General features: G+C 41.0%; 1 protein-coding gene across 3 annotated transcripts in view; it reads left to right on the top strand.

Annotated features, from left to right (window-relative positions):
- Positions 1–13,652, top strand: part of LOC136834303 (chromatin complexes subunit BAP18) — a 21,447-nt gene extending 7,795 nt beyond the window's left edge. For all 3 annotated transcript variants that reach the window (XM_067096734.1, XM_067096716.1, XM_067096725.1), the window contains exons 2-4: positions 12,030–12,124; positions 12,711–12,812; positions 13,330–13,652. In XM_067096734.1, coding sequence (XP_066952835.1) covers positions 12,087–12,124; positions 12,711–12,812; positions 13,330–13,582 — 393 coding nt within the window. In that variant the 5' untranslated portion in view covers positions 12,030–12,086 and the 3' untranslated portion in view covers positions 13,583–13,652. The remainder of the gene's footprint in view (positions 1–12,029; positions 12,125–12,710; positions 12,813–13,329) is intronic.
- Positions 13,653–14,233: the final 581 nt, after the last annotated feature.

Here is a 14,233-nt window from a genome sequence, read left to right as displayed (position 1 = left end):
GTACAGTACACACCATTTCTCTCTCTCTCTCTCTCTCTCTCTCTCTCTCTCAATGAAATATGAATTACTGTATCATAAACTTTTATGTACAGAATTAAAAATAATTTCATTGATAAATTTGTTTCTTTTAGCAACTAAAAAAATATTTTCCTAATTCTTTCGTTAGTAGTGAGCAGCTGCAGTCAGCTGATTCCCAGAACGTAAACATTACAAATATGGGACGATCTTTTTTTATGCATATTACTGTGATAGGAGATCAAAATAGTAATACAGGCACTCGGACAAGGCACGTGAGTGGCACATAAGAGAATATCTTATCACTGTTGATGTTTCATCTTAAATCACTGTAAAAATAATTAAAATCCGAATTTCATACGTAAGCAACTCAAGGATACTGTATACTCTCTCATCACCAGCTTGTCAAGACTTAGTCAAGACTTAGTCTCGTCCCAAGTTACTGTGCTGTACAGTACACACCATTTCTCTCTCTCTCTCTCTCTCTCTCTCTCTCTCTCTCTCTCAATGAAATATGAATTACTGCATCATAAACTTTTATGTACAGAATTAAAAATAATTTCATTGATAAATTTGTTTCTTTTAGCAACTAAAAAATGATTTTCCTAATTCTTTCGTTAGTAGTGAGCAGCTTCAGTCAGCTGATTCTCTGAACGTAAACATTACAAATATGGGACGATCTTTTTTTTATGCATATTACTGTGATAGGAGATCAAAATAGTAATACAGTGTTTAAGTGCATAGGAAGTGTTTATAACAGTGTGGGAAAGGCTATAAAGCCTTTAAATATATACTATGATATACAGTACAGTATATGGCTCCTAGGGAGGGGCCAATGCTACTTCTGAATTTCACTTATCGCGGGGGTTCTGGGCCCCATTATCCATGATAGACAAGGGATCACTGTATATATATATATATATATATATATATATATATATATATATATATATATATATATATATATATATATATATATATATATTTCCTTATATGTATGTTCCGCTCTGTATATGTATATATATGTATATAAAATCGTAAAATCGTCAAAAATCATAAGAAAACCTTACTTTTAATGCTCTGGGTACATTGAAAACAATATAAACTGCATTATTATTGAGTTTATACATAAAAAATATTCAAATTATGATTATTCTGCCGTTTTTGGGCCATATTTCTTCCGTATATATATATATACATATAACCCGAAACATATATATAAATAATTTCTGATGAATATATTTGAAATATATATATCGAACGTATATATAACCGTATAAACCGGGGATATATATATATATATATATATATATATATATATATATATATATATATATATATATATATGACCCCGACCTCTCATCTGGTTGACTTACACTGGTCCGCTGCAGTACTGTGGGTCATGCTTAAATAAGACACAGGGGGGTAAATTTAACAATGATCTGTATTATCTGAAACTTACACAAGGGCCCAAGTATCTAAGCAACTAAAACTTACAGTAAACACGAGAGAGATAGAGAGAAAGAGAGAGGCTGAGGGGGAACCCGGCGGATGCAGCGAGGGGAAGCACGTCCTTCCCCTAACCTCGACAAAAACGCTCTGCCTAAAAAAGGACGCCTTTCTGGGCATCTTCCTTCTGCCTTGTAATACCTCGCAACCCCCGATTTCCTCTCTACTGGACACGATTGGCCCTGGCACTTCTCCTTAGGCCTATCAGCCAATCGGTGCCAGGTAAGGTGACGCTAAATCCCAAGGAACTTTTGGGGGGGTTTCTGGGGGGAGGAAGGTTTCCTCTGTCTGATAGAAGATGACCGTTGACCCATCCTGTAATGGCGTCCTATGACTGCATTAGGGTTCCGGGGAATTTTCACAAAGACTGAGAAGGGCTTAGCACTCCCCTCCCAAGTCCTTTGCGTCCCCGCAAAGATGCGTCTACCCCTCCACACCCGGATCCCGCCATGAGCCTCGTCCCTCACGGTTACTGACTTAACCAATTAAAATTAACTAACTATTTCTAAGGGGGCCAGCTGACACGTGTACAAACCAAAATTACAAGTGAATGGAACACGTCTTACAATCAACCCAAGAAAAACTGTATATTCTTATCTTTTAATTACTCATTTATTTATTTTATGTATTTATTTTTTTTTTTTTTATACCCTGCAAAATCCCCCAACCAACCTCACCCTTTCCTGGAAACAGATCAGTACCCAAAAAAATAAAAAGTTTTAAAAGATCAAGTCTTGCACTATACTAAACATAAAAAATGGTGGTCATAACAATGACCAGAAAATAATACATTTTGTCACTGCATTGGCAATCATGACAATATGTCATCACATTTTTAATGACATAGCATCCCGCTAATGTACAAAATTCTCCTGAAAGAATTGAACACAACAAAAACAATAATTTGGCAATTTAGACACAATACCATAGTAAAAAGCAGTGAAATTTTTAACATATCAAAAAAAAAAAACATAATTTCATAGCATCAATTTACCTTTAAAACAACTACACAAAACAATAATAACGAAAAATTCATGAATCCTCGCCAAAAAATTCCAACCCCTGTGCATACGTAGCACAAAGGAAATCTTACAGAAAATGCGACATTTAGGTTGGTATATTATTAAAAACAAAATAAGGACAACGACAACAAAAAATAAAAGCATAACAAGGAACGTTGCAAAAACAAAATTAATACAACCACAATTTTTAAAAAATCTGACACTGAATTATGACACACAGGAAATGATGTTGACACTCAAAATAATTGGAAAATCAAAAACATAAAACAAGAAACATCATAACATTAAAACTCTTCGTATATCTCAGATTCCAAGGCAAGGACATGGGACGACAATTACAAGTTTTGATCACTGACCCCTCTCATTCACTTTGCAATATCATTCACCTTTGACACGAACTCTTGAGCACGCACCTGCTTGGTTAGCATGGCCCCACCTCCTCGCTTGCAGGTTCCACTGGCTCTTCTTCCAAATACCCAGCCAGTCCCGGGTAGGGAGGTACCATTTTGTTAGTGTGGAACATTAGGCTGTCCTCAAGCACTGCACGCAGGTGTGACAGGTGTTGCTCGCTTACAGCCCCAGTGCGGATGCAGCGAGGGAAAGCACGTCTTTCCCCTAACCTCGACAAAAACGCTCTGCCTAAAAAAGGACGCCTTTTTGGGCATCTTCCTCCCGCCTTGTAATACCTCACAACCCCCGATTTCTTCTCTACTGGACATGATTGGCCCTGGCACTTCTCCTTAGGCCTATCAGCCAATCGGTGCCAGGTAAGGTGATGCTAAATCCCAAGGAACTTTTGGCGGGGTTTCTGGAGGGAGGAAGGTTTCCTCTGTCTGAGAGAAGATGACCGTTGACCCATCCTGTAATGGCGTCCTACGACTGCATCAGGATTCCTGGGAATTTTCACAAAGACTGAGAAGGGCTTATAAATATATATGCACACACACACAAGGAAAGGTTACTTGATGTCGCATTTAGAAGAAATGAAAACAAAGAAAATCCGGGATAAATACGGAGGGGTGGACACTCCATCTGAGTGCTTAATTCGCCTTTACCGCTGAGGTTTTAGGTTTAAGTAAAGGGGAATTTTCTTATGGGTAAAATGACCAAAATGTTCTTAACTGCAAACAATATAGTCCGGGAGAAACCTCCTGTCACCTGCCTTGACATTTTGGTTTGACTATAGGCCTATTGTGACTTCTTGACTGGAGAATATAGAAAGGGGTGTATAGGCTATCCTAATGCAGTAGTGAGATAATTTGAGAAATTTACTGTCTAGCCTGTTGTTTATCATTTTTTCTTTTATCACCAAGGGGCTGGTATTAAAAAAGGCACCAAGCAGAGCATCCGCCATGTTTACCAAGACAAAGATGAATAGGCTACAAGACGGTGAATTATGCTTTCTCTCAGTAAATTTCTCAAAGTATCTCACCTGTACTGCATTGTATATACTGTACTTTTTTTGGTAGAACTATAGAACGGCTCTGCATGGGTTATTGCCTGGGAAATTGACTTTTTATGTAAGTAACTTACCAAGTAACTACGTAGCTATTATGTTTCATTTATCGGCAGCTAAAATTTGAAAATTTGTGGTAGCGTTCCAATATTTTGGTGTATATAACTCGCTCCGCCCACTTCCGGGGAAGGATAGGTACAACACTACTAACTAACCCAATTCGTTTCTGCCAGTTGACAGCGTAACATGGTTATTAACTTCAGCTTTCTTTTGACTTAGTACAATTTGCCAGATGATTTTCATCATCATTTGGTGAAATATTCCATGTCTTGGTAGTGATTGTGCTAATTGCATTAGCTTATTTAGCTTGGACTTTGTTTTTTCAGAATGTCTGACTCTAGTTCTGCTAGTAGTAGGTTTTACAGCAAAGGCTGTAATACCCGACTAACTTCTACCAATTATGACGCTTATACCATTTGTTGTAAAGTAGAGGACAAACTTGCTATGCAGTCTTGACCTGTGACAAATGCAAAGAATGGGATCAGGGGAAATGGAAGACTTTAACTAGTTACTTAGACAAACTTGAGAAAAACAGACGTAGGAGAGCAGTGGCTAAGACCGAAGCTAAGAACTCAGTTAGTCAGGGTTCTCCTGTTTTGCATGCCCTTTCAACTCCTATATCTGCATTCTCCCGCATTCTCCCCAATCACCAGTCCTCCAACCTTACCTGTGACTCCATTATCCAACTTCCAACCTTGTGAACCCAATGCCATCGCCAGTCTGGAAGCCAGGATGGACCAGAAAATTGGTCTCTTAGTGAACACTGTAGCTCAAATAGGGGCTTCAGTGAGAGGCCTTATGGATGAGATTAGTGCCAGTGACGTCGGTGCAAGTGTTGTGTCAGTGGAGGAGGTGGCTACTCGTCCCACCGATGCTCCTAGACGAAGGTCCCTGTCAAACTCCCCTAAACCTGGGAGGAGGCAAACCATAAGTCCCAGGGAGGTCAGTGGGGTTTGCCCACGGGTAGTTGCCCCCTCAACCGAGCCTGTCGTTCAGGATTACCAGGACTCGGCGGACAGCCACTGGAAAGGCATCCATATTGGAGTTCATGCACTTTCTCTTTGGGATTCAGTACTGTAATTACTTGGTAAGTTACTTATATAAAAATGACATTTTTATAATAAAATAAAGTTTTATATGTACTTACCAAGTAATTACATGATCGGAGCCCTCCCGCCTCCCTTCAAATGGACATTATGCATGAACGAATTGAATACCTGAGCCGGTTGTACCTATTCTTCCCCAAAAGTGGGCAGGGTCTGTTACCTACACTAACAATATGAGCGCTACTGTGAAATTATTAAAACTTAAGCTGCTGCGAAAAGTAGGAACTAATAGCAATGTAATTACTTAGTGAGTATATATAAAACTATTTTATTATAAAAATGTCACTTTTTATATAAGTAACTTGCCAAGTAATAACATAGCTATTGGTTCCTAACCTACGGCAGTTTATAAATTCAAAATTCGCATGGCAGCGCTTCTATCATTTGTGTGTAGGTGACAAGGTCCTGCCCACTATCCAGCTTCCAGCCCGATCTTAGTGAAGTATTCAGAATTTGTTGTTTTGTGGCTTTCAGTCATTGGTGAATTGTTTTGTCTGGTTAACTTTAGGAATTGCTTTAGTTAACGATGTCAGACTCCAGTTCATCCAGTATTCGCTTCTGTTCTGAGGGTTGTAAAACTAGGTTAACAAGTTTTCTTACAATTCTCATACTAAATGCACTAAATGTAGGGGCAATAATGTAGTAAAGATAATACTTGCATAGAGTGTCAGGATTGGGAGGATAAAAAATGGAAAACCTTAAAATCTCATGCAGAAAAATTTGAAAGAGATAGAAAGAGGAAAGCAGCCCTTAGGGCTGAGAATAGGACCAGTACAGATTCTACTCCTGCTAATGTAGGATGATAGAGCTGTTAATCCTCCAATTCCTCCTGTTTCTCCCGTTCTATGCCCTCCTACTTTACCATCTACTCCTGTTCCAGGTTCCCATGATTCCGCTCTCCATGCCATTGCCAGCCTTGAATCAAGGTTTGATCAAAAGTTTGGATTATTATCCAATACCATTATGGAGATGGATGATAGAGCTGTTAGTCCTCCAATTCCTCCTGTTTCTCCCATTCTGTGCCCTCCTACTTTACCATCTACTCCTGTTCCAGGTTCCCATGATTTCGCTCTCCATGCCATTGCCAGCCTTGAGTCAAGGTTCGATCAAAAGTTTGGATTATTATCCAATACCATTATGGAGATGGGGTCTGCTATTAGATCTCTGATGGAGAAAAATGTGAATAATGACAGTGCAGTGAGAAGTGACAGTGTTGTGAATGTTGAGGAGGTGGCTGTCTGTCCCACCAGTGCTCCTAGACGAAGGTCCCTGTCCTGCTTCCCTGCACCGGGAAGAAGGTGTACCGGAGGTCCAAGTGAGGTTGGTGGCGTTTGCCCAAGGGCGGTCACCCCCTCTGTCAAGCCTGTCGTTCGCTCCCAGCCTTCGACTAAGCGCAATTGGAAAGGCATTCCAGTGCATCAGCTTTCCTCAGATTTGGAAGCTTCCAGCCCGGACAAGAAGCGCCCATATTACTTCCCTGCTTCTTCACGCCCGCTCAAGAGACATGCTGATCTTGGCAATACCTTTCCTCTGGCAGGCAAGAGGTACAGAGAGGTTAGCCCACAACCTTCCTGCAGCTTTCAGGACCAGCCTTGCTTCTCCAGCTTGCCCTCGTCACTGGTTGGGAGACAGTCCTGAGCGCTATAAGCACCCAACTTCTTCTGAGTGCCCGGTGCCTGCTAATTGCGCTAGACTTCACTTTTGAGCACCCGGCTCCAACTCCCAGCTTCCGGCACCAACAGCTGAGCACCCAGCCGCTTCTTCTGGGCCCCAAGCACCTTCCTCTCATCAGCCGACATCATCATCAGTTCAAGAAGATTTGTTAGCCCCACTCTAGCTTCAGTTGATGGAACTTATGGGTTTTTTTGAAGAAAACCTCTTCAATTCCTGAAACCAAGGACAAGTCTTTGTGTCAGAGGAGGAAGAAGTTGTTCAGGATACAGTCCCCTCTTCAGCATACTCGTCTCTTTTGTGTTTTCTCTTGGATAGCTTTCCAGATTTCTTTGTTCCTATTGCTCCTACTTCTCCAGCTTCTACCTTCCTCATGAGAAAGCAGTCGTCGGAGGGTACCAGGTTACCCAAACTAGTTCTTTCCTCCTCCTTGAAGAAGACTCTCCCAGAGGTTCATGGCTGGCTGGCCTCTAAGAGAGAGCAGGGCAAAGCAACACTCACTTTTCCACCCAGCAAGTTATTGAAGATAGGTACTCGTTCTACGCCACTGGGGAAGCTCCTTCCTTGGGAGTCTCTGCCTCCTCGTAGGGGGACTTCTCCAGTCTGGTGGATTCAGCTCATAAAACAGCCTTTTCTATGTCCAAGATAATGTTTTCCTCCCCCAAACTTGAGCACCTTATCAAGAACATTTTTAAGGTTTTCAAGATTTTTAGTTTTCTTGATTGGGCCATCGGGGCTCTTGCAAGAAAGATGGAGGATTGTCCAGATCTCGCTGAAGACTGTGCCTCAGATTGGCTGGGAGTTCTTTCGTGCGTCGATAGGCCAGTTAGAGATGGCTCTTCAGAACTAGCCTCTCTCTTTTCAATGGGTGTGCTAAAAAAGAGGGAGCTCTGGTGTTCTTTCACCTCGAAAGGAGTCTCACCAACAGAAGTCAGTTCTACTTTTCACTCCTCTAAGTAACTCTCACCTCTCTTTTCATGTCACAGTGAAGGAGACTCTTTCAGACTTGCAGAAGAAGTCTACCACTGACTTGTTAGCACAGTCCAATAGGCGTCCGAGGGAGTCTGTGCCTTCCACGTCGAGATTGTTCTTCCCCCTTACAGCCTCAGCCCTTTCGTGGGGGGAAGACAGAAACCCAGACTAGACCCAGATCAAACTTGTGACCTCCTACGAAGTCCATTAAGAAGGCTTCCTTCAAGACCAACCTCGAGAAATGAGAAGTTAGTCCTCCGTGCCCAAGTAGGAGCCAGACTTCTACCTTTTTGGCAAGGATGGGAGCGCAGAGGAATGGAACCTTGGGTGGTCGAGGTTCTCAAGGAGGGCTATGCCATTCCTTTTGTGATAGTTCCCCCATTAGTAACATTGCTAATTGCCTTGACAGCGTATTCAGAAGGTTCCGCGAAGTTATTGGCCCTCTCTCAGGAAGTCAAATCCCTGATCATCAAGTTTCATATGGAGACTGTTTGCTCAGTCATATCTTCAGTGCAGCAGGGGGACTGGATGGTCACCCTGGATATGCAGGATGTGTATTTTCGCGTTCCTGTTCATCCAGACTCACAGAAATTTCTGCGCTTCATTTTTCGGGCCCTGTGCTTCGGTTTGTCGATGGCCCCGCAAGTTTTCACACAAATCCTTGCTCCTCTAGGGAATTGGCTTCATCTTCTGGGAATCAACATCAACTTATACCGGGAGTCTTCGCCTGACACAGGAGTTAGGCATTCTCATAAATGAGAAGATATCCCTTATGACACTGACTTGGGAGATTCCCTATTTAGGGATGATACTGAATTCTCGGACTTTCGAGCTTTTCTTTCTCCCTAAAGAGTCGACAACTGCCGTCAGACTGTCAGTCAGTTCCTTGCACTTCCTTCCTGCTTGGCAGTGCAGTGGATGAGTCTCCTAGGGACCCTTGCATCAGTAGAGCAGTTTGTGAGATTAGACCCCTTCAGTTTTTCCTGAAAGCAAACTGGTATAGAAAGACCCAACCATACTCTTTCATCTTCCTGATTACGTTGGAAATCGAAGAGGATCGCCAGTGGCGGTCTTATGAAGAAAGACTTCAGGAGGGAAGTCTCTTCTTCCAGTGAGCCCCGACCTTCAGTTTTATTCAGACGCCTTCGACCTAGGATGGGGTGCTCCTGGATGGCCGGGAAGTCTCCGGAACATGGACGACATTGCAACGGAAGTCTCACATCAATGCGAAGGAACTTAGAGCAGTTCACCTGGGCCTTCAGTCCTTCTTGGTTCTAGTCTGCGGCAAGAAGATAGTAGTGCGTGTGGACAACACCACTGCTCTTTCTTACATTCGCAAGGAGGGAGGGCACTCATTCCTTCGCTCTGTACAAGACAGCGAGGGATCTCCTTCTGTGGGCGGAGGAGAATCGTGTCACTCTTATTACCCAGTTCATTCAAGGGAGAATGAACATTATTTCAGACGAACTAAGCCGCCATAAACAGGTCCTTCTGACCGAATGGACCCTAGACCCGTTAGTCTGCAAAGATTTGTGGGGATTATGGGGCAAGTCCACAGTAGATCTCTTTGCAGTGTTGAGAAATTACTGTCTTCCACTCTTTTGCTCTTCGGTCCCGGATCCTCGAGCATGGGTAACGGATGCCATGCTTCTGGACTGTACATGCTTAGATGTATACACATTTCCTCCCTTCAGGATGATCAGGGAGATAATCAACAACTTGTCGACGCATCAGAGCACCTCCATGACCCTAGTTGCTCCCTTTTGGCCCAAAATGGTTCCCAGATCTGACTCGGCTCCTGGTAGATTATCCAAGACTCTTTCCACATAAACGGTCGCTGCTCAGACAACCCCACATCCTCAGATTCCACCAAGGGTTGTCCGCTCTGGCCCTGACAGGCTTCAGACTGTCAGGTTGTCAGGCACCTCGTCAGAGCAAAAGGCTTTTCGCGACAGGCTGCAGAGGCGATTGCAAGGTGTAGAAGAGTGCCTTCTACAAAGCTCTACCAATCCAAATGGGCAGTCTTCAGAAGGTGGTGTAGCCGCAATAACATCTCTTCTTCTGAGACATTATAAGTCAAATAGCTGATTTTTTAATATTCTTGAAGTCTGTCAGGGTATAGGTCGATGCTCAGCTCAGTTTTTAAGCACAGAGGAATGGATCTGTCTTCTAACAAGACATCGGTGACTTAATCAAATCCTTTGATACTACTAAGCAAGAAAGTTCTTTCAGTGTCTCTTGGAACTTAGACGTACTGAAATGGCTTCCAGGTCCTCAGTTCAAATCTCTCCGTTCTGTCTCACTCAGGAATCTCACCAAGAAGACTCTCTTTTTAGTGGCTCTTGCTACTGCCAAATGTATTAGTGAGTTACAGGCGATAGACAAGAGAGTAGGTTTTGCGCAAGGGGACGCAGTCTGCTCTCTTTCTCTTGGTTTCCTTGCTAAAAACGACGACCCTTCCAAGCCCTGGCCTAGATCCTTTGTTATCAAGAATCTTATGGACGTCTTAGTACCTGAGGAAGAAGAGAGGCTTCTCTGTCCAGTGAGGTGTCTCAGGTACTACTTTCACAGGACGGAAAAGATTAGAGGACCTTCAAGCAACTTCTGGTGCTCTGTAAGTAGCCCGGTTCATCTGCTCTCAAAAAATGCCATTTCCTTTTTTCTGAGAGTTGATATCAGAAGCCCACTCTCAGATCCATGAAGAAGTCTTTCCTTTAGTTAAGGTTAAGGCTCACAAAATTAGGGCAGTCACAACTTCCCTGGCATTTAGACATAACTTGTCTCTCTCTATGATCTTGCAGTCGACGTTCTGGAGGTGCAAATCCATCTTCGCCTCACACTACCTCAAGGACATAGAGACCGGGTTTGAAAATTGTAACAATTTAGGACCTTTCTCCGTGGCTGGCAGGGTGTTGGGAGAGGAAGCAAAGGGAACTCTCTGTTCCTTTGCTATCCACGCACCTTGACTTAAGGTTTTGAGTCTATGGGGAGCCTGGGGGTACTATGTACCTGGAGTACCCACAAGTTTTGTTTTTAATGGGTTAGGTTACGGTTTTAATTCTGTTGTGTTGTTCTTTTGCATTCTGGTCTATGCCCAGGGCAAGGACATCTTTTAAACTTTGTCAGCATAGGGTGTGCTTCCTCCGCTGCAAAGTTCCCACTAATGTAGGGACGACCCTTGCCTACACTGCCACGCCCGCTACAAGTTGAGAGAAGCGCCGACCAGAGGCAGTACCTACCTGCAGCAGCTCTCTCAACAGGTAAGGAAACAACAAACATTTATTTAATGTTAGAAACCTTTCTATTTCAAATTCATTACTTATTTATTGTTTTGGAGTAGAATATGTCCTTGCTCTTTCCTACCTCCTAACAATGTGGAATCAGCTGTGTAATTACTCGGTAAGTTACTTACATAAAAATGACATTTTTATGACAAAGTTTTATATATACAGTATTTACCAAGTAATTACATGATTGGAGCCCGCCCTCCTCCCCTTGCATGGACATTAGAGCATGAAACGAATAGAGCTCTCTGCTGAGTTGTTCCTTTGAGTCCTGGATAGTGGGCGGGACCTTGTCACCTAGACACAAATGATAGAAGCACCACCACGTGAATTTTGAATTTTTAAGCGCCATAGGTTATGAACCAATAGCTATAGCTATTTAATTACTTGGTAAGTATATGTAAAACTGTATTTTATCATAAAAATGTCATGTTTCATTTTTATTGGACTCTAGTGAGTGCATTAAGTAATGAAATCCGCTAAATTGAGGTCCACTAAGTTTTGGTGCCACTTTACCAAATTTGATCCTTACTGTTAAGATTGTTTAGGATGAAGGATGTGGAGTTTGCTAATGCCCTTGGGATTATTTTGAAGGTGGTGCTTTGTAAGGTAGTTCTTATTTTATCTTACCTAACATTTGCCAGGTTGAGAAATTTTAGGTTAAAGTTAGTAATTCTGTGATACAAAACAGTACAGCACTGCAGTTTATGCAAAAGCATTGTTGAGGTAACCACTTCATGGCTCAGGAGTTACTGTATTTAATAAGCCTTCATGCTGTTTTTAACAGAAATGGAGTTCATTATTGTGACAGCACAAAAAAATAAAAAAATTATTATGCCATAATCCCACTGGAATATCCTGTCAAAATTACTTTTTCACCTAGAGTTCCATGTGATAGAACAATAATTATAAATTTTTATTCCTTTTAAACAAGGTTGGTGAAATCTTCTTGGCTGCTGGTACAGCTTTCAACAAACTAGCTGAATTAACAATGCAACTTCATCCAACAGCAGAACAGTCACCCGCGGGGTAAGTATATAATAATCAGTTAGCAATACAGTATGAAACTGCGAAACTTCACTCCCAAGGAGTTAGTACCACTTGTCACAAAATTTTCTGAACACAAAGTTGCTCAACACATTATCCTATCCATAGACCAAATTTTTCAAGTTCTTATGATGATGGGATGTTTAGTCCATTTATTTGCTTTGAGCTTTACAGATCTTTTTAAAAGCATATTAAGACTTGAAAGAATATACATCTGAAGCAATTATAAATATAAAAAACACTTACAGTAGCTATACAATCTCCCAAATCCTTTTCTCTCCCCCTTTTGGTACTTCATAGCTAGTATTTACATGGATTCGGTTCAGAAACCTTGTAAATGGCTGGAACTTGAATGCTGTAGTACACAAATTGGCTTGGATTTGTATTTGTAGCCTTCTGTAATCCTCTAAAAGGAAAACGAGCCATAATTCTAGTTGCATTGGTGGTGGTGCATTTTGAAATGACCTAATCATTGAAACACATTTTTGAAATATTGTAGATTGCAATGGGCTGTTCTTGGAAGTAGTGTGAGTGTAGTCAGAAAAGTAATAGATTTTCTTTTCTTCAGCACCAAATGGACTGATGAAGAGATAGAAATGCTGCGTTCGTCTGTGAGAAGATTTGGTGATGATCTTAATGTTATCAGCCAGAGGATAAAATCTCGTACTGTGTAAGTTCATAGTTGTCAGAAATCATTCTTACTAATTAAAATGCAAGCATACTTACCTGGTTATTATTGGAAGCCATCTTTCATACGTAAGAATGATAAAGAGATGTTTGGTATTACTGTATATGTTTAGTCATTGCTGTATTCTATACCTCTCCGTAGTGAAGATCATTCTCACAGACGTATGCAATAATTTGTTTTGGGTGCATAGGAATTTCAGTCAGAGGAATATAAATGTTTTCATGTAACTTAGGTCAAATTTATGCTTCATAATTCATCCATTCATAGTACTTCTATTTATCTTGTGATGGCTATAAAAAAATTATAAACAGTTTCTAGACTTTCTGACCTCTTTAGAAAAGTATTTGAAGCTTATCTTATATATCTTATGGGTTGCTACAGAAGCAAGACCCCTTTTTAGCACATGGCTGGATTAATTTAGCACAAACAACAACAAATTTTATGACTAGCGTTAAAGAGACATTGCCACTAGAAATTCAGCTTTACTATTTATCATCAGGACTCAGATTCGGACAGCATTAAAAAAGAAGGCCTTTGAAGATGCTGGAATTCCTCCCCAGACAGCTGCTGCATTGCAGGCTCAGCAGACTGCCACATCCACACCTGGAGGCAGTGGTGGCTCCTCAAGTATGATGGGCGGACGGGATGTTACACTGAACATGCTAAATGCAACTGAATCAGAAGTTGATGTTGAGGGGATGAGTGGAGTTGGTATGGATTTTGAAGGGGCAAATGAGGTTGTTACGTCTTAGGAGTCAAATTTATTATTGGACACAATGTATATTATATATATTTTGATAATAAAACGATTTTTTATCATAATTTGTGTGATTACTGAGAGTAATTTGATGATAACCTTGAATATGTGACCATAATGAAATTATCCTTCATTATTGATAAGAAGGATAAATTCCACCCATTATCCTTGCCTTTTATTAGTCTTTTATTATTATTGTAAATGCAAAAACTTGTAGTAAACATATGGTTTTTGCTGTCAATCATGAACAACATACAGATGTAGATTTTAATTTGGATTTTAATGGTAATTTTATGTCCTTTAAGATTTAACCATCTATTAATTTGATATTGGCGATTTAGACTTTATAGGAGGGACTTTTTAAGTTTCACTCAAGCACACTGTTCATAAAACTTTGAAAATATTTTCCAAAATTATCAAAGTTGGTTGAAACCAGAAACCAAGTTATTTTATTCTGTTATACAGATCCAGGCATGGTTCCCACAAAAGTATGATAAGGTTGGATCTTGGCCATATACAAATCCTGCATTTTTATTAGTTATAGGGTTCTGATATGAGAACAATTTTTCAAGTGACTAGTAGAAGATTGATATTGTAGATGGTATTTATAGAGCCCAAATCTATCATGTATGGTGTTTCACAGAGT

The sequence above is a fragment of the Macrobrachium rosenbergii genome, chromosome 4 (assembly GCF_040412425.1).
Source record: "Macrobrachium rosenbergii isolate ZJJX-2024 chromosome 4, ASM4041242v1, whole genome shotgun sequence".
NCBI classification, from domain to species: Eukaryota; Metazoa; Arthropoda; class Malacostraca; order Decapoda; family Palaemonidae; genus Macrobrachium; species Macrobrachium rosenbergii.
Note: the sequence above shows the minus strand (reverse complement) of the source record. Positions and strands in the feature narration are given on the sequence as shown.